Source organism: Phalacrocorax carbo, chromosome 1, assembly GCF_963921805.1.
Source record: "Phalacrocorax carbo chromosome 1, bPhaCar2.1, whole genome shotgun sequence".
NCBI lineage: Eukaryota > Metazoa > Chordata > Aves > Suliformes > Phalacrocoracidae > Phalacrocorax > Phalacrocorax carbo.
Genome location: NC_087513.1, coordinates 210783593 through 210810436, shown reverse-complemented (window position 1 = coordinate 210810436; position 26844 = coordinate 210783593). Strand labels below are relative to the sequence as shown.

General features: G+C 37.4%; 1 protein-coding gene across 10 annotated transcripts in view; it reads left to right on the top strand.

Annotated features, from left to right (window-relative positions):
• Nucleotides 1-26844, top strand: part of DLG2 (discs large MAGUK scaffold protein 2) — an 883409-nt gene that overhangs the window by 334713 nt on the left and 521852 nt on the right. Inside the window, exon 1 of one of the 10 annotated variants that reach the window (XM_064441441.1) lies at nt 24833-25232. The exons of 8 other annotated variants lie outside the window; for them this stretch is intronic. In XM_064441441.1, the coding sequence (XP_064297511.1) occupies nt 25155-25232 (78 nt within the window). In that variant the 5' untranslated portion in view covers nt 24833-25154. Of the gene's footprint in view, nt 1-24832; nt 25233-26844 lie in introns of those variants that run through there. One more of the 10 variants, XM_064441442.1, reaches the window with a different exon arrangement.

Sequence of the window (26844 nt, the reverse complement as noted above, 5' to 3'; positions counted from 1 at the left end):
TTACATGCTTCACAGAAGGGAAACATGATGTATCGTTTTCAGTTCTTTACAATTCACTCATGCATAAGAACCTCCACTGCTATTTTATGGTATGTTTTTATACCAGAGATATATGCTTATTGTACGTATAATCAAAATAAAATGTTATACTGGTGTATCACTTGAAACTTTACTTGTGAATTTTATGATGTATTTTTATTATGCTCATAACAAAACTTTAACATTTTTTCTAACATATAGGTCTTTGAGAAGGAATTGCATTTGGAACATTCCTGTTACCTTTCTGCATCATTGACTGATGAGATCATAGAGGGGTTGAGAGAAAAAAAAATATTTTAGGGAAAGCAGTCTGGTTGTCTACTAATTTTATTTAGTAAAAGCTAAATCATTAGAGCTTATAATATATATATATCATTATTTTATGACAATATAACAAATTTTATATGATTCTGTATGTAATATATCGTTATAATCATGTATGTATATCATCATATACAACATTCATATATAACAAAAAGATAACCATCTCGTTAAGTTCAGTGTAGATTTCAAAGCCCTAAATAAATGGAAGGAGTAATTTTCTGATGTCACCTTAGGCATAGCACAGGTTAATGCACAACTTCAGTCCGTTTGGAGTTACTGCTATAGAGCAAATAAAATCATACAGTTTTTCCTATTAGTTTACTAGTCTCAAGAAAGCCAACCAAACAAAAAAAGCTGGTCCTACAAGATGGTGGTGTCTTCTCATGGGTTTTGCTGTACAATTTGACAATTTATCTTGTTATAGAAGGAGTCTGCTGAAATCCACATGTGCATATTTACAGTCAGAAATGATAGCTTAAAGCTAAGGATTTAACTACATAGAGTGTTTACCATGAGTACAGATGGTGACATTTTTAACAGCAAATTTGCCACAAAAACCTACTTCAGACTTACCTTAAAACTCTGTCATTTCAAGTCAAAGTCAACAAATAATTTCATCTGGATAGAGAAGGAAAAAAATCAGAAATAACAGTGGTTTGTATTGACATTTTTAATGTAAGGGGTTTTTTTGAAAAGTCAAAACATTTTATTTCAAACTTGTCTTTTTAAACTGGCATTCCAAAATGGAAGGAAGTAGTCAAAAATAAATGTAGCAAAAAAAAAATGTTCCCCCTTCCAGATAAAAACTTTTCTGTTGGACTGAATGAAATATTTCAGGTTGACCTGACCTGTTTTCTGTCTTTGTTTGGTTATTGAATGAACAATCCATTATTTGAAAAGGTTTACAGGGAATATGGGACAAAATACGTATGGACTTTCCGAGAACACATGCAGCAAAGCTTTTAGTTTTGAAACTTAACTTTGATTTATGAATATATAGAATAAAAGTTACTTTCACACATTAACTGCAGACAATTTCCACCCCGAGCACTGGAACTCTAGAATAACAGACTTTCAGTGTATGCAATGAACAATCTATGGCTGACTTTGGCAATATATGTGGTTTTGCCACATAAATACTGCATTCCCATTCTCCTCTTGGCAGGATATGTTGGGTTACTTACCAAATGTTCATGAGACACAGGCCCCACCCCAAACAAAAAAAAAAAAACAAAAAACAAAAGAAACTCACTTATCATCTTGTCACTGAGGTTTATACCTGGTTTTGGAAAAGTTCAGCTGTTTAGTGTTGCACACCGATGAGGCTTTTCAAGGATAAGTCATCATGTGTCCTTCCAGCACCAATGGTCCAAAGGATGAGGAGAATCTGGCTTAGAAGGGAGTGATGAGAGGTGCCATTTCTGGCTGTTTATACAGTTTCTGTACAGTTTTAAATTGTTATGGCTCAATTTTTCAGTCTTTAAGCTTTCCAGCTGAGGTGTCTGTTGTGCTGACAGCCAGCTCTGAGGTCAGGGTGATACATGTTCAGGCAGTGGGAAGGCTGTGTTAAAAAGCCCCTGATGGATATCACATATGGTGTACTCCACTGTAGCTCGAATCCAAACCTTAGAATTAACAACTCATAGTTCTGTGTTCCTCTGCTCTGCCGCAGTCTTGGGTTACAGTCCTTTCCTCTCTTCCCCTACCCACCCCTCAGCAACTGAAAAAGACAAGATTTAAATCAGCTCAGAAAGTCTTTCTAAGATCCAGTCTTCTGTGAATAATACTGGGTTCTACTTACAGTACTATATAAATTAAAACTTCTTATGTACAGAATCAAAGGAAATTACAAACTTTTTCTTTTTACATTTATAACATAGCAAGTAATTATTTACAGAGGATGTAGGGATCATACTCAGACAAGTACTTCATAAATGTCATTCATAATCTATTTGCCTGAGTCACCAATTTTATAGACCTTGCCTTTCTAAATAATTTATTTTAAAAAAAAGATCCCCTGTATATGATAATAATTATGCATGCCTGATCTGTCATGACACTTTGAATTAACCACAGTAAGGAAAAAACTGAGGATTAGCCCCGCAAAAATATAACTGTTGTCAAGTTTCAGCAAGCCTTTTTGGAACAGGGTAAAAAAGTTGGTCGAGTAATGAGTGATGAAAGCTTCAAACCCAAAGGGTTTAGTATTATACTTTCTTGTAACTCTGTGCATGCATAACTGTTACTGGTCATATCCATATTTTGGCAGCAGTCCGGATTAAAGTCAATGGGCAGTTCAGCCTAAACGCCATGTTATTGTCCATTACTTGAAATATCATCAAAACTGCATAAACAATGTACCTTTTTAATTAGGCACCTGGTGTAAAACAGAGTTTCAAAGGGCATTTTATTGTTGTGCTTTAGATAAAAAAACATTTATGGTACAAGAGGCTGAACTGTCTGTGTAGTATGTTTTGTTTAGCTACCTTTCATTTTGTATAGATAAGAGAGAATAAAGTTTGACTGGGCTGTCCTGTTGGAAGAGCTGTGGAGGATTCCAGTTCAGGGTCTTTTTTAAGATTTGTTTGATATGAATGATCTGGAAAAAGGATGAAGCACCTTCTACTGTTTCAGCTGTGATTTCTTAAGCACTCTTATCAAGTAGCATCCTGTGTTATGTATGACACTGCATATAACTTATTAAGAATTTTTAATGTATCATTGTTTTCAACTGAATGCACAATTTGATTTCCAGCTTTCAGGCAGACATCCCTTCATTTATTCAAAACTTTCTATCTTATTTAAATTCCTTAGGAAGACTGAAAAGCAGTTGACAGTCATATTTATATATGTGTGAATGTATATGTATATGTATTATGTAATATGTTTGCAAAGAAGCCTAAAATCTTACTTCTTTTTTTTAATTCGAAGGGCTATATATGTTTCTTAACTTCAGTCTTTTAAAACAATCCAGATTTTTCTCCTCATTACAGTGCAGTGTGTGCTTCCTTTAGCTAAAACAGCTAGGCAAGTTTCTTCAGAGAGATATTTAAAAAATATATTTTAATATAGTAACTACTGCAAGGTGGAAAGGAAGGCAATGGGTAACACCTACAAGGTGCAGGAGGGGGATAGAAGTCTTTTTAAAAAAGTGAACAAAGAGTAGATACAATTGAAAGAGACTAGGACTGGAATAAATGAGGAATTTGTAATAAACACTGGGGAGAGGGTGAGTAAATTATTGTGAAGATAGAGTAAGATATGAGGAAGACAAATGAGAAAACCAGAAGGAATGAAGTTGTGTTGTAACAATTCAGTGCTACCCGTTTTAGTTCCATCTTTCTTTAGTTTTTCCTTCAAAAGCCTTTTTCTAATATTGTTTTGATTTCGAGATGTAAGTGGGAAAAAGTGTATCTTTTGGAGCAACCTCTTAAATTGTGTGAAGGAAAAATGAAGTTAGCTGTACAATTCCAGCTGAAACACATCTTCATAATTTTTTTTCCTTTCTTTTGGGGCATTATCTCATTTATAAATTCAAGCAGTATAATCATGAGTTGCTACTCACAGTTCACCAGTGAGTTACAGTCACGTTGCCTTTGCAATAATAGGGCTTCTTGTTTCAGGAGGTACAGGGGAGGACTGCATCCTTATTTCCACAAACAATATTAATTGATTATTAAGTATCAAAGAGGTTAATGATCTATCTTATCTCTGAATGCTGTGACAGTTTAGTTTACCATCAGACAGTTTCATAAATTCCAGGATGTGGTGAAAGATCATAAAATTTGTTTTCTCTATGAGCTTCAAAAGAAAAATTATTCCTCAGTTATATACCTGCAACCTGCTTCTTCAAGTAGTGGATTCCAAATGGTCTTGCACAGGCTTTTTTTTTTTTTTTTTAAACTTGTGCTGGTCCTTTGACTCCTTCACCTAGGATGTTATTTTGTGGTAACTTATTCATAGGTATTAGTCTCTTGGGTATTCTAAATTAAATTTGTTGAGGAAAGCGAAGTGGGTAAGGGTTACTCTAGATTACAACATCAAAAGAATGGGAGGAACAGTCACCAAATGAAAAATAGAAGTTCAGGAAATAATAAATAAATGTATTGAATAACTGATTTGTTTTGCAAAATACTGCCCTAGTGTACTGTAGTACAAAAGTTTTTTTCCAGAAAATACATCAGGAATAAGACACTAGCTTAGGATGTTCAGAAGTGTTTAGCTGCTCTCTTTAAAAGTGAATTAGATTAAAACAGAATGAAAGCACTCTCATAATTGCTAAATTAACTAAAGCTGGATGCATAAATTTATGGACACGTAATAAAACCATAAACTAGAAGACACACTTTCTGACTATGCAAATGAATATACTATATATCAGCTAATCATAGCACTTGATGCTAAGAATATTTTGAAAATACAAAAGTTAGTCTTGTGTAGCAACTAAGTCTAATTACACCCTTCTACTGGTGAAATGGGAAACTGGAACAGGCATAGAGACCTTAAGGGATTGGTTAATGCTCATGGTGAAAACAGGATAAAGAACAGAGTTGCGTAACTTCTTGACCACACCTTGGCTGGCCATGACGCTTTATATAGCTGGCCATGGAAATAGTACCCAGATTTGAAAATAGCACCATACAAAGGTTACCCTCTAACACAATCATATTAGAATAACGACTACAGCCTTCGATTAGGGCAAATCCATTCTTCCCATTTCAGAGCAGAGGGAGAGTCAAGCACATTAAAAAGCTCATTGATTAGATGGCTCTGAGACAACACACTGCCGGGGGATATACAAACCTCAGTGAAGGACTCCTCTCTGTTGGAACAACTGGTTTTATATTATGGTATATGTAATGTAGATGCTTCTTATGAAAAGCATGTTTGCAATTCCAGTGTCATTGTATGCTGGAATTTAAGTATTAAACCCAAATTTTTTATGCAGTGTTCTCACCCCTGTGAAAGAACTACTGATGCAGCGTATCCAGATTAAGATCAATTAACAATTCTGTGAATTTTGCCCAGCAGCTATAATCGTTGGTTGCCTTAGCAACTTGGTAGATTAAATCATAAGCTAAAATCCAGAGGGTTCAATTAAAAATTCTTGCTGAAATTCAAATTCTTTTCAGGGTGAAATGACCACTGATTCAATATGCACTTGAGAATTCTGAGTTGGCTTCTTTTTCTTCAGTGTCATTTATTACAAATGAAATATAAATCTAATATAATATTCAGGAAATATTTACCTATTGCAATTTACCATTCGTGCGGATGCATTAGGAATAATGAAGCTTTGTGGTTTTGTTACACAAGGCACAGGCTAAACTTTACCTTGTTGAAAGAAGAATCTAATTTATCATATGCACTAGGCTATTTTTCCTGTATTTGATACTGACCCATCTTTATGCTATCATTGATTCTACACATAATTTAAGAAGGAGTACTTGTTGATGCACTTTTGATTTATTATGCTAGGGCTTTAATTCTGAAACATACTCCTAAAGGGCTTTGGTTTGTTGACTGTTGAAACTCTCCACTGTCCGGCTTGTGGCTGCAGAGCAGAACCAAGGTTCTCTGTTCTGTTCCTTCAGGTCTAGTTTGGATGTTTTCAGTAATTTCTGTCTCAATACCGGGGCCTGTTCATCTCCTTTATCCATACTGATATTTCAGATAGTGGTTTTCTTATGACTGTATTGTCTTTCAGCTCTTCTAGCGGAAAACACCTTTCAACTCTTTCAGCTCTCAGCACAGTTTTTCAACTGTCCTGATGACCATTTCTTTGGGTAGATGCACTTTTCCCACAGTGCTGTTAAGGAAAGTCTTGTTTATTGTCCATCAGCCTTTCTCTGAGGAAGAAGAAATGTCTTTCCCTCACAAAATGGCCTCCAGGTGTTCCGATATAGTGCCAAAAACCGTTAACATGTTGATGTTAACCTTGCACAACTCTTGCCTTTTGTTCTGCCCCTTACACAAAAGGAGGGAGAGAGATTAGTAGATTAGTATTTTCTGTCTTCACTTTCCCCGGTGAAAAGTTTTCTTCTCTACTTATCTTCCATTGCTGCATTCCAGGTCTCACTGAACGCAGATTATCTTTTCTGACGCTAGACGTATTCCACCCCACACAAGGGAATTCAGACTGCATTTTAAGCAACATTTTGTATTTCCTTACGTTAATCCTCCTTAAGGTGTTAGCACCTCTTTTCCCTCAATATATAGCACTGACCTTTATAGACAAAGATGAAACAATGAAGATGAGAGGAAAGGATGTGCATCTTTTGAAATAATTAAATAAAGCTAAGTAAACATAAATTTAAGTAGAGCGAGAGAAAGATAAATGTTGCTGTGATGCTCCAGACACTGAGAGAAAAACAGCATCTACCACTTACAGTGGTAATGGAGGAAACCACCCCTGTCATTCTCTGTTTAAGTTCCTCCGTTACATTTTGGGGTTTGGTGCATTTCCTACATGTTAGCAAATCTACAGACAAGATACTGAACAGCTCTTCTGAAATTATATCTCAGTTGTGCTGAGTACTAGTGGATTTCATCGATAAAAATGATAGTAATCAGAGAAAGGAAGGTTGATATAAAATTTAATACATTGTATGGATAAAACACCATTACTTGGCAGCTGAATATAAAGACAAATCTGAACTCCTTTGGGCCCTCTGTCAGCAAGAAAACTTTGCAGCTATATTTTATTCTAAAAATTATCCCTTGAAACCTTTTTAATAATTCTAGCAGTTATAACAAATTATGTTAAATTACAGAGTAGGCCTAAAGCACAGTCCTAGAAGCCTCAAAATTCTGAATCTAGTTTAGGACATAAAAGTGTAGCTCTGGGAGAAAAAAGCATAGAATATAGTATAGGAATTAAAGCGTGGTAAGATAAAAAAGAAGCCTGTGACCAGATGCTAGTTCTTTTATATGTTCTAAGTAGCCCTCATTTTTTGTTTTTTTTTAGCATGCTAAAACATTTGTAAATGTTTTGGCTGGGTGAGAGGAATTTTCTGGTCGTTAGAAACTAATTAATGGAGATTAGTGAAAATGAAATTTGCACTATCGTTTTTTTCTGGGAAGTACTTCCTGGCTTTTCAGTGTCAGTTTTACAATCAACATGTACTTGCAGTTTGAGAAACTCAGTAGTTTTCATTTATTTAATGTTTTAGATGGGTTTTGCAATTCCAGCACAGAAATTTTGTGCAGCATTGCCCCCAGTAACTGCATAGAGATGTAGATTTGCTAAACTTTGCTGCTGGTGTTGGCGAGAAATCTGTTCTGTCGCTGTGTTATTTACAGAGCTGTTCTACAGTCCTACACCATTCTCAAGTGACTTACTTTCATTTTAAACTCTTCATTCTGGAATTAAAAGTGCAAAACTCATACTAGCTTCATCTGTGCTCTACATTACTTTCTTGATTTCGATTACTAATTTAAAATTAATCAACTGGGAGTAGACCAGAGGAAAACTTATGTGATGAATGAATGAATGGGTGTTTTTCTTGGTTGCCTTATCCTAAAATAAAAAAAGGCTAAAGTGAAAAGGTGGAGGAGGTTTACAAATAGCTCTGTGGAGGAATTTTACAAATAACTTTTTAAATATTCTTGGAAATTTAAACAAGTTAATATCCATTTATGCATTATGTCTTTTAGATGTAATCAATAGGATAGAATCTTACTTTAATTAAATTGACCCATAAAGCAGTTTTAATCTCCATAGTTTGAAAGGCTCTATAGAGATCAATATTAGCATTGTCTTCCAATTTGGTGAGACAAAGGCATAGGTTGGAGAAGGGAACATCCCAGAGTTGCGCAACAATTTCATGGCTGAGCCAGCAGCTTAGCCCATTTTCCCGAGTCCCTTTCCATGCCTTAGCAATTCTTTCCCATCACTAATATTCATTGTTGTGCATAACAAAAGGATCTTTCTGTTCCAAAGTAAATTGTTTGCAACAAGTCAGAGATGCTTCATCAGGACAGCAGGGCTTCACACATTATGGATGAGTGCTGAAGCAGTTGTGTTACCAGATGTTGATGGAAACTCCTCTATCCTAGCAATAGGGATTACATATTGCCAGCGTGCCTAGTTTAGAAGTTTGTGAAATTTGCAAGGCAGACACTTTTGAAACCGTGTCTACAAAGTCCATGCGTTCTTCTAATGCAACTTTAAATGCAGATCTCAACAAGCAAAAATGAAAAGTCTCCTTGTGTAATGTCACCAGCAAGGGAGATATGTGATGGATTGTAATATTAAATACTTTCCACTGTGCATGAGGATTTAAATGAGGGTTATGTTAGCAGACTGATGAATTGCCCGGCTCTTCAGCTTGCCTAGAGATGTAACTGGGTAATGGTCATCCAAATTATAACAGAATATATAGCTAGCTGAGGTAGAACCAAGTAGTTTTTCATCTGTGTGCTATTCTGTGAACCCATAAAAAAACCTTCTATGCCAAGAAAGCATCATTTAAAAACTTGCGTGTAGACTGTAAGATCTATTGGCCAGGCCCTGGTAAGGAGATGTGCTGATGGAGAGAGATTGATTTTTAAGACAGCTTTCAATGAGAAAGGTGCTAGGAGGAGAGGAGAATGGTTTTGCGTCATGCTGTGGACTTTAACAGATTGCTTTCCAACTGCCTAGCACAAGCAGAGCAGTTGCTGGCATGTAGCATGTAGTGAAGATGGATATGTACCACACTGCCTGGCAAGCATACAAGCAAATAATTGTATCAGCAAGCCAGAAACATGCAAGCAAGGAGGTAAATGAGGAAATAATTCTAGTTTTTATCTAGACTGACCTAACAGATTAGTTCAGTAAATTTTCTCCATTTTCTATTCTCTGTCTAGCTACAGGTTTTTTAGATAAAAATTAAAGACTCGGAAACTGTGTTATTGAAATTACTGTGTCAGAGAAAGATGTTTGGTTTTGATGCTTGCTTTCAATTCTCTTCACAGAACTGGGATCAGACTGACACATTTTTTTCCTGTCAAATCTTTCTCTGATTTCTGGAATTAATACCTAACTTCTAGCACTAATGCATGATAGACTCCTGCCCTTTGCATCTTTCAGATCAAGTTTGCATTTTAATACTAAAATCAGGGTGTGAGTTAATAAAGTGCAGTGGCATCCAACTTAACTATTTCATTGCCTTCTGTAGATGCTTCTATTGAAAAATGTCAAGCATGAAAATAGCATAAATCAATGCTAATAATCTTCACTAAAATAGCCTTAACATATCCTTTAAGGTAATGTATAATTTCATGAAGTTTAACATGTCAAAAAATTGTAATCTGAAGTCTTGATGCTCCACTAACTCTACTTTTTCAGAGTGATGTGTGAAATTAATGTTAATATTGGAAATACATTTGGTATTGGCGTGTTTTACAATTCCTTCCTTGCAGCATACATGCAAAACCTCTATGGGCATTACTCAGCCCAGTGGAGAAAAAAAAAGTCTTATGAAATTTTAAAATGATACATTTGGGGATGGTAGAGTAGTCTGGCAGCACATTAATCTTTACAAGGGTTATCTGTCCCTGGTGGAAAACACATGGGAAGGTGCCATCCTTTTAAATCTCCTGGAACTGTATGGATAGGAGAGATGGTGAATGTTTAAACCACCAAGTTTTTGTAGAACTTTAATTCCTATATATTGTGACCAAGGACTAATTTTAAAAGGGTATATCCCTGGGTATTGTCAAGTAGTATCTTTAAATATATGATTACACTTGCGGCCAGAGACTCTGGCCAAGAAATCAAATATACTGTCTAAAATAAACTGTAGGCATGACATGCCTTAGCAGTAAGGAAGGGTTATGTTGATGGTCCTGTATAATAAAAGCTCTTTTTCTTAAATAGTTACTGGAAAGTCCAGCAGAATTCCAAATAATGTTTTCAGAAGAGGACATGCATGTATACTTTGACTTTTAAAAAGATATTTTTATATATTTAAAGTACACTGGGATGATCCGATGCCTCCCTTGATTTACCTGAGCGTCTGTCCGTGGAACACAAACCCAAGTATTTTCATTTCACCCTCTTAGAAAGCCAGCGGAAATAAAAGCCAAAAAAGCACACTGAGGCTAAGGTGTCTTCAGATGCCACCAATCTTACTAAATCAAATGTTCTTCTGAATGTTACTCTCAACTACCATAATTAAGTTTACAGAAGGGATATGATTACATATTCCTGTCTGTCAATTCATGAAAAAACACAAATCAACATTTTCTGTTCAGTAGCGTAGGCTGTTTATGAATGCTATGTCAAGGTGTGATTTGCCTGGTTTTTAGACATCTAAAAGTTAGGTATCTCAGTCCAAGCTTGACATCACAAGTCCCATGATATTCAGTGACAAAAAGTAGGCATGTTGTGCTGCCAGTTTTTTGTGATGGTTACTCTGAGACTGTGTGAGAAGTGGTGAAACACTCTCAGAAGCCCCAAGAGCTCTGCACTGGCAGGAGTCAGGGCTTGGAGAGAAGCTCGTAGGTGCTGACGAATTTGTAGGGATGATGCTGCCCACACCAGGTCCCAAACTGGCAGTTAGGAAGGACGTACTGCAGGGCGTAGCATTTGGAAGGACTTGACTGCTTTGAAGCAAAACAGGGTTTGATTATTCAGGGAGAAACGGCACCTGAAAGAACCTCAGTCTAGGGGTAAATTGTGCAATTTATGATAGCTAACAGCTTTGCAAACTTTCCTGAAAATAATACAGCTCAAGGTCTCCATCTATACTATGTAACACTGAGACGATTTGAATAACTGTAAAGATACCCAGGCACAGACTAATTTGAGCCAAATAAGAGCTATTCTGGCTTTTCCTTTTGAAAACAAAACAGGCGACAACAGAAAACAAGTAGCAGCTCTGTGGTCATGGCAGTATTCCCAGTATCATCTGTGTGTGGCAGCTCTACCACGGGAGTCGAACAGCACTGCAGAGCAGGAGGTACTGACCTTCCCAAATAATTATGAGTTTTTACGGAAGGGAGAGATCAGGAAATGTGCCTATAGCAAGGCCAGTATAACACAAAACTGACATTGCTTTGTTTGGAAGTGGTGCCAAACTGCCAAACTGTCAGTAAAACTAGTTTCTGTCGCTACACAGTGCTGGACCTATGTCTGTGTGTGTGTGTGTGTGTGTGTGTGTGTGTGTGTTTCAGCAGCTGACCAGGAGCGTTACTGGAGCAATCTTTATAATCAAAACTTTTTAAAACATTAATATTTATTTAGTGTGAATCCATTTATTTAAGTTTTTAACATTTCTGGCCAGTTTGGGGTGGTGGGGTTTGGGTTTTGTTTTTTTCTTTTTTTCTGTCAGCTTTTTTTGGTTTAGCCCAGGTAAAATATGGGTCAGTTGTGTTTGATTTTCTATATTTTCACATATTCTGTTTTATTCATAGCATTTCCTTTGAGAGGAGAAGTAGAGAAATATGCAGTCAATAATAAAAATGTATCAAAGCAAAGGAATGTCCCCTCACCTGATCTTTTTGGATTAATCTTTTATGTCATGGTGAAGAAATTCTGAAGCAAGACTCACTCTAGTTCCTTTATCATAGGCATAAAAGGTTCTCTCATAAACTGAAAACCTCTGAGGCAGAATGAGGTAAAATGCTTGAACGGTGACAGATTTTTTAATGAATTATGAATGTTGTATTGATCTTTTTTTTTCTTAAAAAGTTAGTTGGTAGATATTTTGTTGCATTTCAGAAAGTTGCCTAATTTCTAGTTCACAAAATAAATTATTGGTTAAGTCTTATGGGGTGGAAGTACAGGCAAAGGAGTTTTGGGAAAGAAATGCCAGATAAAATTCTTCCAGCTTTTGTGAGGACTCTCTGCTTGAGTGACTTGGAGTATAAAGGTAAGGAAAGCAGGCTGAAAGGAATGGCACTATGTCCAGTTTGTACCAAGCAGGAAGACGTTATTAATGAAAGAGAAAGAAAGAAGGAAAGAGAAACTGAGGAGGAGAGAAATCAGACAACTTCAGATAGGTAACTGAAGACAAGAGACCCCACTCTGCACATTCATAGCAAGTTTGTTTTGCACAGATGGGTTTGACAGAGAATTAACACGCCTCAACCTATCTGTGCAGAAAGCTACATTATGTGCTTCATACAGCTAATACACTACCTGAGACCCTAATGACAGAGGACTAAAAAAGAGAGAAACACAGCAAATGAACGTTGGTGCCCTCCTAGAAATGGTCGGAATTAATAGAGTTCAATGACTGGGGACAACTGTTCATATTATAGCAATGCCAGGAGCTGTCAGCTAGGACTGGTTAGCAGAATAATGTTCTGGGGTGAAACATAGTAGAAAATAGTAACAATCTATAATATCAATTGAAAGGTTAAGAAAATTACAGTGAGATGGAGAAGGAAATAAAGTCACAATAGCTTGAGACTGCATCTACAGTCTGATTTTTTACACAGTGTGGGTATATGGAGAATGTTTTGGGTTTCAGTGTTAAGCATTTTCTGAGTTACTGCCAGATATAGATTTACTTTAAAAAAAATTTAAAATGTGGTTTATGCATCATTCTCTAAGACCACAAAGCAGTACCATTGTGTCCGAGCATGGAATCAGTGGCCTCCAGAAAGGGGTGCCTTTTGGAAAACTTCAAATATTTTTTAGCTTTTATAAAATGACTGAAGTTGTCTAGACTGACACCTCGTATTGCTAACACTTTATTCAACAATGCTGTGTGAAAGGTCATGACATCTATCTTGTGCAGTAACTTAGAAAATAAAGTGACTCACAACTGCATATCTGACACACCCCAGTCTTTGGCCTTCTCTCTTTCCACTCCTATTGCCCTAGTTATCTTGCCAGACTGTCTCTAAATGAGTCTTGGAGACAGATTGCGGTTACATGTTGGCTCAGCTATTTTATCCTCGTTTTCTTCAAATCTTTTTGTCTGAGGATGACTATATTCACTCCTGAATGTTGCCAAATACAAGCATTTGTGAAGTTGATAAAAGATCTGGACTAGTTATGCATGAGGTTATTTATTTAATATGACATTTTTAGTCACTAAATCTCACACACGTAAATAAGCATAAATCCATAAATTGCCAAGGCATCTTGGACAGGCAAACCACTTACATTTCTGATTTCCAAAGCAAAATTGATGTTTATTAATCAACCTGTCTGCCTCTATAATAAACTCCTGTAGCTCTCAGTGTGTGGCCTCATAAAATGTTTTGTAAAAATATGCTCCTCCCTAAGAGATTTAGACCAGCTGTTACGCAAGGCAGCTGAACGGTTCTGCTCAGTTGCAGTCTAATTAGAGCTATGCACATTACTGAATTTTTACTTTTCAAATCTTGTACATATAATGCTTTGGGTCATATTGAACAAGTGATATAGAATCTGTGTTGCCTCTCCAGAAAAGTTCTATCATATATGTGGATCAAAATTTGGATTTTTAAAAATAATACTAATGTATATCATAACACATGTGGAAAATTATTTAATCACAAAAAAATATGTGAGTGCTCATAGTAAAAACAGTGTCATTAAGATTATTTAATACCATGGGCTATGCTCACAGCTGAGCAATGGATAAATTGCTAGCTCTTGCTAGCTTCTCCTCTTAATGTAGGATAAATTACATCAGAGTTAAGTGCCAGAATCAGTATTTATTTATAAATTAATTCAGGGCTTTTATGGTTGTCGATTTTTATTTTCATTGACCTAAGGTACACTTCTAAAGTACTTTCACATGTATTGAGAAGCCTAATTAAGTGGAAGATATTACTTTTTGTAGCTTTATGATGTATTTTAGACTTTCTGCTTTTTAAAGAAATGCATTTGGATCAATCAAATGTGCGTGACTTTTGCGGTCTATAGTTTGACCTTTCTTCCAAACTGAAGAATTACTTGTAGATTATTTGGCTCGTGATGACAATAGCTAGGTATTGTTTAAATGCCCAAACCATTTAGGCAACCTTTAGTTTTTTACCACCCAATACTGTTTGGAACATGGAAATAGTCGGGCTCCCTGTTCCAAGTGAATATGCAATCTTTTATAAATTCTTCTGTAGTGCCTAAAACTCTGGAATACACTTAAGTAGAAGAACAGAGGCTCTGCCAGAGTCAAAGGAGAGACAAAAAATATCATTCATTAGGCAAAGGTCCTATTTAAACCAGTCAAAGAAGAGAATTTAACTCTTAGGACTTACAAAGGGGATTGCCCATTTGTTTGTTTTGTGTTTGTTTGAAGTGAAACATCCTACAGACCATCCTAGGTACAACTATATCCATCCTATGTATACTTCTATCCATTTTTTGAAATTATTACTGGAAAAATTGTGCAACATAATATCAATCAACTACAACTTTTACAGTAGCAAAAGCTGCATTAAGAACATACTGAATTTACAACAATGTTATGTATTATGATGGTGGTTTTGAGTCATATTTTACTTTCAATCCTGATTTTAAAACCTGCCCAAGAAGGCCACATAAGTAAAATGGTTATTAAAAATGATACTCAATAGCATTTTAAGACTCCATTGGTTGCTTTGACTAAAGATTATCAATGCACATAAAGCAAATGGACCAGATGTTTAAATGTAACTCAGAGAACAGTACATCAGCTTTAACACCCTCCCTCACACTATGCATAGAAAAGCATTGTGGGAAGTCACCTCACTTTATGAAGGCCAGGACTTTGCAAGTAGTTTATAATTCATTTTGTTATCTTGGGCTTCCAAAGGGTGTACACCTTCTTGTAATTTTGGACCAGTTTCAGCTCAAGTCACTCTGTTTACATATATTTCATCATTGCTTGAAATTGCTTCTTTCTTTTTTTTTTTTTTTTTGAATTTGCATTTGTAATGCAGTTTGCCTCGCCGCTGTGCCATGTTCGGTGCTTGTGTAACTAAAAATGCAGGTCTTTCTCAGCAAGGCACATTGCACGTTCCTAAATGTACAGCTGTGGGGGCTGAAACTTAGGCTAAGTGCCCTGTCCTAGAAACAGCTGAAATCGTGGCTTACGAAGTAGTGTCTGGTGTTCCGTATCTCTTTGCATGGGCAAAGAAACCTGAGATTTAACAAATAACATTTATCCATGATATGTTTCTTGGGATGTGCATTGAGCACGCGATCAAAGCCAAAGGATTAGTATGCTCTTACATACACATTTTGCTACTGAGTTGTTGCCTTGAAGTATGCTGAGGTAATGCATTCATATAACACACTTGTGTTGTCATTTTAGGTCCTGAGCTTTAATGGTGATTTATTGTTCATAATAGATGAGGTAATCAAAAGGTATATTGCCTTAGTCCTCTTCAGACTGAGACCATCTGAGACTAGAAGATTATGCTGTCTGCTTATCTCATCTTTAAATCACAACGAATTACCAATATATTTGTGTAATGCAGCTGCAATCTACCATCTTTTTGTCTTCCTACAGCATTACTGTAGGCAGAGTATGGCTTCTCAGGTAAGTGCGTATTATTTAACCCGTTATTTTTAAGGAACTACCAAAGCATAAATGCCTATTATTTATTTTAACAGGGTGACCTGAAAGCAAGAAATAGACATGTCAGAGGGTGTTGGCAGTGGGATGTGCTTAACTGATTACAATAATGGCTGTGGGAGTGTTAGGCAGGTTAGTGCGATGTAGGCAGGCAGGTGGAAGCACTGCCCTTATTCCCCATTGCATGGGGGGCTTGCTGTTATAGGGATCTGATCTGCATCGGAGCTGGGGCTCTCCATAACCCAGACCAACTGCTATCATTAATTACAAGACTGGTAGGTTGTGACAACCAGCAGTACCTGGGAGCCTGAGCCTGCTGGGTTACGGCACTTCTTAGAAGTCTGGGCCCTTTTATCACTTTTACCTTCACTGAACCTTTCAAGACTTTGAATGGAGAAGAGGAGGAAAGCAGAGAGAACAGATTGTTCCTCTTAAGATCAGAGTTCCCCTCCAATGCTGGGAATGGGATTTTGGCACATTGCTCATTTTTTAATTCTCTTGGCTGGAAGCAGGAAGCATTTTAGAGCTTTTGGTTCAGTTCACTATATAGCTGGCTCCCCTAGAGCCATATAACAAATAACTAGAGTCCTTGGAGATGATGCTTCTGGTGCACCATTATGTGGAGGGCAAAGATGAGTTGTGAAAATCTGGGTATATTAAATCTTTTATGTGTTTAGCTGTGGGGAGTGGTGGAGAAACAGTCCTTCGTTCAACCTTCATTCTACTTCTGGGAGGTCCAGGCATAAAATATGATATAGATGAAAAATGAGAAGCAGTTAATTGTTTGCTTTTGTGCTACTTTCTCTCCCTATAATGCTTTTCTAAAAGTTCACATAGGTTCATTCTAGCATCTTCATGGCGTCTGGGTGACATGTGAGAAGAAAACCGATGTGTCTGGCTTGGCAAAAAGCAATTTACAGAAAGGTGTGGGAGAATCTTTCAGGCGGCTAGTTGCATGAATCAAAAAAAAGTATTTCCAGTGAGATGTGCAGAACAGGGAATTTAAAAATATCTGTTGACTGGGATCCCAAGGGAAAGTTAAATGTAAATGTAACTTAGACAACAGTATTGACAGCCCTGGAGAAGGCTGAAGTGTTCTGATTTTTTATGAAAAAGGAAGATAAATATTTTGACAACTTCAAGGAACACTTTCTCAATTTTGTACTGGTTAGAGAGCTCAAAAAGTTTCTGTTTTCTTGAAACACTCAGATTTAATTTAAAAACTTCAAGGTGTTTGAAAAGATGCTATTTTTTATTGTTGTCCTAAAAAGTTATAACAATTTTTCTGTATATTTTTGATCAGCTCTAGTCAGTCTGTTATCAAAGTATACCTCACTAGCCATATGCTGCCTCAATTCTTCCTCTGGTTTTCAAAGTACCAAAATCCTCTGCTATGAAAAATTTCCCTCCACAAATGTGTTTCTCATGATTGTCCCAAGTAATGGTGGGAGTAAAATGGACTGGGGTTGCACTCGAATGGTATTGATTAAGAAAACGTGGTGTGACAAATTTTCTTTTACCCTTTGTTAACATATAATTAATTAATTAACTGAAGTATGTTTTAGACAGGTAAACATGCATTTTATATTTTAATATTTGCTATATATTTTTCTGCTTCTGAAGATCATCTCATAGGTGTAGGAAGAATAACTTATTATCCTTGACCTCATAGTCCTTTACAATTCTATTCTCTTTCCAGTCGAAATTGGTATAACACCACCCTTTATTACTGGTATTGCTAAAATGGACCTTTTCATGTGTTACATTACAACTAAGCATTTGTGCAATCAGTTTTGTTATGGACTCGGACAGACCTTTCCGCAGAATTCTATAAGGTTCTGTATCAACCAGTGTGAGGGCAGATGCTTTCTACCACATTACTTCATATTCGTTAATACTTTTACCTTTAGACTATCCCTGTGCAGTAAAGAATTATTCTTTTCATTTTAAGAGTAAACAACTGGCTTGCAAGGAATAATTAAGCTCACGCAGAAAACTTGTAGCAGAATTAAGGGAGGAAACGTGATGCCTGGTCTGCTGTGGTTTGGGCTGTCCTCTCTCTGCTTTGCTTGAGCAACATAAATATGTTGAGTCAGTTCCAGAAGCACAGAGACCTCCTCCTTTTCTCTGCCTGTAGGAAACAAGAGTTGCATCCAGTCCTAGATAAAGACTTGTTGCTGTTTACCCATCATACTTAGTAGCAGAACATCTTATATTTGGAGGGATTAAGTAGCCTTTTCCTCCATATTTCTTCTTTTTTGCATTTTAGCAAGAATACATTGCTTTTTTAAACCTGTGTTCAACACCTAAATAGTTAGCAATGTTGTTCTTAGTGATTTGCCTCTGAAACGACTTAACTTCCCAACTGATATTGCAGTGTTGAACTGCAGGGCTGTGAGGATCACAGCCTAGGAAAGCTGAAGACAGAGGTAAAGAGGAAGAACTGAAGTGAAAAGCTGCAGAGTCATTATGTTGTATTTGTTTGTTCTTCACATGTGGGTTATGTTTTCTACCAAGCATTAAAAAACCAGGTAGGAGCCCCTGGAGGTGAGGGTGTGACAGGGCTTGCTCAGGTGGGGTATGGCCCAGCCAACAGCAGAATATGGCTGGAGGGAGTCACAGCTGAGAGTGGGGAGCTGCTGCTTTGGCAGAGGCTTGGGAGAGTGACAGAAGAGAGCCCAGCCTCTGAGATGACGGTGAGTGGTGGGCCTGGGCTGCGTGGACTCTGCCGCTGCTCAGAGACCTGTTGACTGGGCTTAACCTGTGCAGGTATACGTGTGCCTTGCCTGCAAGGAGGTGGTGGCATGAGGTTAGTTTATAGCTATCCTGTTTGATCTCATCACCTGTAATTCTTTAATGCTTCATAGTTCAAGAAAACCTGGCTTCTTGTGCATGAGAGTTGTCTGGAGAGATTGGATAAAGACAAAGGCTAAGCACATTTCACCTCAAACCATTAAATGATGCAGGGTCAAAGGAGTCCATGTGTTTCACTGATACAGTGGCTATAACTTGTGCTGATTCTGCTTAGGATGACTTTTTAATTTTGCTCTTGGGGCTGATAAAGTGAAAGTGAGATTTAAGGAGGGCTTTGAAAGAGAAGGCAGCTTAAAATCGGCCAGGAATAAAGTAATGTTTATGATAAGACAATATATATATTCCCATGCTTGTGCCCGCGACTGTTTTCTGGGTTTTTTTTTGTGATTAGCAATGAGGTGGACAGCTCATTAAAGGCTGCCTCCCTTGCTGCTGCTAGAAAAAGATCATACGGAAAGGAGATATCTCAGTGGTCTTTGTGGGTATCTAGATGGGCATTGCCAGCCCTCCTGCTCCTCACCTGCTCTGGACAGACAGAAAGCTGTGACTGGCACAGGACTGAGTTCTGGAGAGTTCATGCCACCTCTGCTTGGCTTTGGCCATGGTACACCCTGTGGCCACACTCTGGATGCGGGGAGGTTTGGGGTTCCCAGGCAGCGTGCAGAGTGTCCGATTTCCTGTATGGCTGTTACCAAGTTACTTCTTTGTGCCATACTTCATCCCTTCCTGAAACAGAGATAATATTCCACCATCACACAGAGTTATTTGTAAGTACAAAGAAAACAAAGGTACTTGAATACTATAGGATGGGAGGCATATACACAGTGCTGTCATATGAGTGTTTCCACACTGCATTCAGTTTTATTCCTGATTATAATTGGCAAGTCCCTTGCAAAATGAACCAGTGACACACATAAAATCTGCTAATAATGTGCGGTTCTTTCTTCCTTTTTCCCTCCCCAAGGATAAATTTTGTAGTTTATATTATTTCCTGTGGGAGTACTTGCCATGCAAATACATAACTCTACTACATGCACTGTGCTTTGCTTTGATACTAGAATCTGAGCAGCGTAATGGCACATCTGAGGATTTTATACACCATTTTGGGTGTGATTTCTTAACATAGCAGGAAGAAACTTAAAAATTTCTATCAGAAAAGTGAAGCAGGGAGCAATTTGTGCTGAACTAGGGACAAAGACAAAAATAAAGTGGCATTTTTCAAGTTTTTATTTATTTTTAAGGCTCCTAATTGTTGTTATATTACTTGTGTGACTCACTAGAGTTTCCTATGCACCAGCAGAAACTAGAGTGGAAAATCAATTTCTAAAATCAAAATTAAGTACCATAATTAGATTTGTCTCCATTCCAAGGCTTAACGAATAAAAGAGGAAAGAGAATTGCTTAAATTTAAAACATTGTCTCTTATGCCATTTTATTTTAAAGTGCTAGATACATCCCTGTGTGCAGGGATGTACGAGTCCCAGCGTTTAGCATAGGACTTATTTAATTTCCATTTCTCGTGAGTGCACTGGTAAAGCTCTATTTCATGCAGTTATGCAGCACAACACCTCATCCTCTCTTCTCTTGATCTCTTATGCCACACGTAGCAGGTTGAGTGCCATCTACCACATCAAATAATAGAAGAGTAGAAAAATAGAAGTGATAATTGCATGGCAGAGGGCAGGTACACAATTTTGGGTGCATCATACTTAAAGGAGATCCACAGGAGGAAATGCTTGCATTTTATTTCTTTACTGCTCTGAAGTTCTGTGACATTGTGTACGAAATTCTTCACGCCCTCTGCCAGACGACAGTTCTGCCATACATCAGGAAAGGTGACGGAGGCGATGTCTGCATGCAGTAGCTTGTGTTTTAAGGGGAAATTAGACCTGGGGCAAACTCAGCTGGGCTTCTGAAAGGAGAATTTCTAAAGAGAAAAGATTTGACACAAGAAATATTAAGGGAGTGGAAAAATTTAAATTGGAAGAGAAAAGCATGAACTGCTGCCATCCTTAATATACAGCATTTTGGTCTTACTTCTTTTTTCCATTTTTATCCCATCTTCCTTAATCTTCTACTTCTTCTCCCTTCCCCCCACCCTTCCCTTCTCTGCAATATTTCTTTGTTAAGGTACGTGACTGTTCTCAGAATTACTACGCTTTCATTGACTTAGATGCTCCAAGGGATTTAGCTTTTAAGCAACCCAGTTTTCCCCATCTTTAAAATTCAGGCCTAAGTGATAGAATTTTAAAATTTTTATTATTAAAAAAATCTGTTATGAAACATCATAACTGGCAGAAAAATGTTGTAAGTAGAAACTAATCTTTCACCTGTATTGTAACTACAAAGGAGTGGGTTCTGCCCCGGCCAAAAGAGAAGTCAGAGTTGGTTTTGGTGGTGCCAACTGGGATAACTACCTCTCTTGTAAGAGTGGCCGTGGGTTTCCTATAAGAATATTGCATGTTGCAATAGGAGGAGGAACATTTGTCCATTTGCCTCTGTTTATAGCAAAGAGTGAAAAATCAGGTCCTTACAAAACCTTGGGACTTCCACCTACTTTAATTACTGTAAGGTCCGAATGCCTAAAATGTGTATCTTCTGGATGGAATAGCAGAAATTAAGTTTCCTGTCTTTCCTAGTATTCTGGTCATTAGGTAACATGTCTTGGCATCATGTAACTTTGTAAGATAATTAGTTGTGTTGGGCATGGGAAATGATTGCTTGTACAGCCAGCCAAATCAATATCTGTTGTTGCTTAGTACTAAAAAAAGAAAAAAACAGCTACCTTGGTTTCAGTTTCATCAGCTCTATTCCTGTATCCACAGCTGTGCTGAGTGTTAACATATAAACCTTGAAGCAAAGTGATTGTTTTAAATCTTTGGTATTTCATTTTTTAACTTGTTCCATCTCCTGTCCGTTTCACTGGAAACAGAGTTCTGCAAACCCTGAATGACTAATCTTTTCATCTGTCTTCCTATTCTTGCAAGAAAGGCAATATTTATGGCTGAACTGTATTTGTATTTTAAATGGCCCTGTCATCGCATTTTATGACTACTGTGTGTATATATTCAGATAGAGGTAGGAGAGAAACAGAATCTGCAGCTAACATCTATCTTCACCACAGGTGTGTGAGGGGGAGGTTGACACCCCACATGTGCACTGTGAGAAGTTATCCCTTAACAAGAGAAGATTAATGCCCTGTCTAAAGCTAAGCTGCACTTCTTCCCATGTGCTGCTTAAGTAAAACAGCAATGTTAAAATTGAAAGAGGAGGCTGACCGTCAGAAATACTGATGACACTCAGTGCATACAAACAGTTGGCAAGGTGTTTGAAACGACCATCTGTTTCGGTACTGAGCATCAACTGCCGTTGCTTGCAATGTTGGGGAGCCATGTCATAAAAATAATAGGATTCAACACCGTAGTTGCTTTATGCTTATACCCATGTGTCCACTTGTGGTAAGACCAATTCTTCTCATAAAGGCACAAGAATTCAATTTAATGTATGGTGTAGATGTGGTTTGGTTTACTGAAATCCACCCACTCATTCGCAGCAAGAAGCCCCTTGTAAAATTTGCTCTTAACTGATTATCTCCTGTCTGCAATAATATTGCTGCTCAATTGCATGCATCTCTCTGCCCTTGTAATGTAGCACTTGAGTGAGCAAGCTAAAGTACGTATTACTCCTGTGAGCAGACAGCAGCTGGGAGCTCCAATTCTTCTTCTAAAGCAGCTCGGCTTGTAGCACTTCTGTAAAATGCAGGCTTCGTTATGGTTACAGTAAAATATTAATAATCATAAAATCCCTGGCTACCAGTACAGACCTAATAAACCTGCTATTGACAATGTATGGCAGACTACTGCATGATGGAGCTGTAAGAAAATGGTTTGTAGTCTGGTCACTGCTCTTTTGTAGGGTCTGGATAGAGCTGCAAATGCGTGCAAATAGTTAAATGTATTTCTGATTAGAATCAGAATTAGGTATTTGGTGAGATTTATTCTTCCTGATCTAACATTTTCAGTGGGTGGAGAAAATTACCTCCCTATTGCTTTGTCATTATTCCTTAAATGAACAATGTATTCTATTTTTTTTCCTTTAAGTGGGATGAATTGTGGCTTTTTATTGCTCCCTATTTTTCCTGAATAAATAGTTCAGTAAAGCTGCTAATGTTGATGATAGAAGTCATAAAAAGGAGGTTTTATTGTTTAATGAGTGTTTCCTTCGATTTTCTCAGCAGCTGAATATACATAAGACTATATAAATAGTTGCTTGAGAGAATGTACCCTTTCTTGGTTGTAGTGCAATGATTTCTAATTATACTTATTTTCTTCATAAAAGCATGGGAGCAGAGTGGGAGAGGTGTTCTACTGTTTATGTATGTAATACGTATGGTTATTTTTTCCTGTTCTTTTTATTTTAACATTTATAGTGTTGGTTAAGCTGTGTAATGATGTTGTTTCTCCTTTTCTGGAGAGACTTTTGTTTTCCTATCCATGTTTCTTTATAGTGAATTTCCAGGTAGAAATAAGATCTCTGATTTCTTCCTAAACTTTTAAGGTCATCTTTCTTCCTTCTCTTTCCTTCCCTCCACTATAGGGCACTCTGTCACCCCACAAATGTGGAGAGTGGCGTGAGCTTGCTACATGGTGTAATAAAGGGTTTTGCACCTTGGAGAATCCATCTTACATTCGGCCCAGAGTTCAGACTTGGAGTGGTGTTATGGACAAATAGCTCTTCCATATCAATCGTACTCCAGAGTAGACATGTTTTACCCTGTCTTGTGGTCTAGCTCTAACTTTCTGACTGCCAGGATTAACTAGATGTCTGAACTGGAAGTAATTAGAAATTATTCCCTTCCCAGATATATTACCAAGTATTCTGTCAGAAGGTTTTAGATGTCAAGCAAAAAACATCCACCTTGGAGTTCCCTTGACGAAAAAGTCACTATCCAGGAATTTCAATTTAGTTAACCAACTTAACATTTTGAAATGTGTTGAAGGAATTCTTTGAACTCCTTATAATCTTAACAGAATTGAGGAGTGTATGTCTTCAGGCTCAAAGCTTGGGCAACGCCATCCAGCTCCAGTAACTTGGATGTTCTGTGTAAGTTGTAAGTGGGAGTGGAATATTTTCCCTTTTGAATTCATGCACCCTGGAGAAAATAGTTTCAGCCATTCTCTGAAAATCCTGGAGCAGAAATAGTGTTTCCTTGGCCCCAAGAGCCCTATACTAGATTGCTATGACTGTATTTCCTTTGCTGTGCCTCTTTTAATTCTGATTTGCACTTTACCACAGAATAACAGAGCAGAAATTACTCTTGCATGCGTGCATCCCAAATGCGATGCTGCAAACAGGACAGCAGTGGTCCTCCCACAAGTTTGTGTCTCCACAGTTGTAAGTGGGAGGGCAAGGGGCAGGATTTGTGCTATCAAGTACAGTACTTAGCTATAAGCCCTGTAAGTTTACAGCTTTGATATGGCCTCTGGCTGGGAGAAACATCTGGTTATTTATATGTCTGGGGCCAAAAGCGTATGATTCTGCTTATTGTTTAGACATTGTAACTGAAGAGAGGTGTAGAGGTTAAAGCTGAAGTATGAGACAAAAGGAAAATAGACGTTCATGAGCCCTTCTCAACTCCTAATGCAAAATAACCTGCAATTAATGGAAGAGAGAAAAGCAAGCTTAGGTACGGCAATAGTAAAGATTAATTTGGGGGGGGGGGGGGGGGGAAGGTCAGTTTTCTATTTCATGAAGCCATTATCAAAGAAAAACAGAAGTCCTTGAAAGAGTCTTAAATCCTTTAGCAAAACATCTATGACATCAGCAAGTGAACTGAACAGCTATGATGTCTTTCTGTTGCAAACCGAAACTAGGTAACAAAAACATCTCTGAATAGACCCCAAACCACGAGAACAAAGTAAAATACACTTTCCTTTCATATCTTAATTGCACTGAAACACGTAAAACACCTGTTCCTTCACCTTAACAGTTAATACACATTTCTATTTTTGGCACTTCTGTACCCCTTTCCTTTCCTGCAGTGCTGTGTATCTCATATTTGAACTGCTGCTGCCTCTGTTGCATGCTGGCAAATCGAAGAGAACCAAGGAGTTAAATTTCAGAACAGGAGAAGAGGAGGTGAGCTGTCTGCTACAGTAGTTTACTGCAGCTTCCTTTCATACTGACACATATGTAGTTTGTGGTGACAGTGCTAAAGAACTGCAGACAGGCACTTAGCAGACTGGATGTGAGCTGGATGCAAAGATGCCTCACCCTGGACTTCCTGCTGGCAGTATGTAAATACACCTGCAGACTGGCCACACTGGGTGGTTTTTTTTTTTTTCAGAAGGCAGCATGAGAAGACCTGACAAAGCAACAGCATAGTTGAGAGACCTTAACCAGCATTAGATTTGTATCTCAGTTGTGGGGGAAGTTTCTTGGTATTTATTTTTTTCTTGTGCGCTGCATATTCAGACTGAAATCTTCATCACTACAATGTTTGCCTCTATCTGGTATGCCAAGAAGCTGGGACGCAGGTTTGTGCATAACGCCAGGAAAGCAAAATCAGAGAAGGTATGTTCCTAGTGGGAATATAAAGCCTTATGTCTCATGCAAGCTGCCTGCTGGCATCCTGTTTTGTGTCTGGTTAGCTATTTTTTTTAATACCCTGAAAAATGACCTATTGCTATTCATGATTTCATGCAAGAATCCTTGAATACTTTGCATATTAGTTATTAAATACCAGGGAGAAGATCCTTTCAAAAGTCTTTATGTCCTCTTTTATTTTTTTTTTTTTGCAAGATAAACAGCTGTACCTCTGGTATGTTTTGTGTTAAGGGAGCACTCTAGTGAACTTGTTGCTGTGCTGCATTATTTTTGCTAGTACAATATTAGGTTCTTAAACAACCATTGCCTGTTCGCTGCTTGTATATTCTTTTCTGGTGTGGGACCAATGAGAATGTAATAACATGTTAAGCATTTATAATATTTGGGAATTTTGTTTAATGTTACTTGTTGAAACTGTGCTGCAGCATGGATTCCTTTTATTTAAAAAGACTTAGGCATGTAAAAATGGTCAATACTATCTTTCAGTAATTTTCTTCTCATAAAATTTAACTATGTTTAGCCAGTTGTTTTCTGGAAGCCCTCAGGGTTAAGATTCTTCTGCCTGCTTTATCCATAAGCAAAACTTAAATTGTTTTACAATTTGCAGTAGTGATAATTCGGGGATATCAAAGCAATTGCCTTTTGTTCTTAATATATAAAGCATTTAGCTGTTAGAACTGATTTCAGTTTTGTTTAAATTAACATACAAACTGTTTTCAAAATGGGACTAATTCCTCTTTTATACACTCAGCATTAGATTGGGGGAAAAAACTTCAGTGTAATGGTATGAAGTTACCTCATTAGTCTGGTAATGATGGCTTCCCCTTTTTCTTGCTGTCTTTGATGAAGTCAAAGAATTTATAAATGGGTTGCTTTATTATTTCTTTGATATATCTTATGCTATGTAATACAGCCACCAATCCACTAAGTAATTATCCATTGCCTGAATTCCTCTGTAACTGGAAAAGCTCTTCACCTAGAGAAAATGGTTAGCAAAAATGCATTATATTTATGGTTGGGGAGGGGAGAATGGGCAGAGATGTGCTTTTTCTGCAAAATATTCCCAGTGGTTAAAAAGGTGCTGTGTGGTAATTTTGAAATTTAAACATCCAAGACATTGGGAAATGATCCAAATAATAGTGATTTATATAATCCACACCATATGCATAAGGAAAAATGGAAATGCAGACAGCTAGACATGGGACTGTCAAACTTTCTTTGTCGTTAATCATATTTCAACAAAGAGGGCATCATAAAAACTCTCCTGCTGTTTGTGTGTTGCTATGGGAGGAAAAAAAGTTGCAGACTGGATCTTCGTTAGTCCTGAGGGGCTCCCTCCAGAGGAACGTTTGCTTTCAGGCTTCCTCCGAGATGACAGAGGCAGGATGAGTGGACACATTCTACTCCTGACACCGTGGGGCTCACTCAGGAGCTTTAAAAACAGATTTAGTACAGGTTGTTTAAAGCGTGCATGTGTATAGATTATTCCAATAACCTTGCAAAATTTCATAAAACAGTGCCAGAGTATTCACTAAGAAAATACATTCTTCTCTATAGAGTCTTGTAACATTAAGTAAAA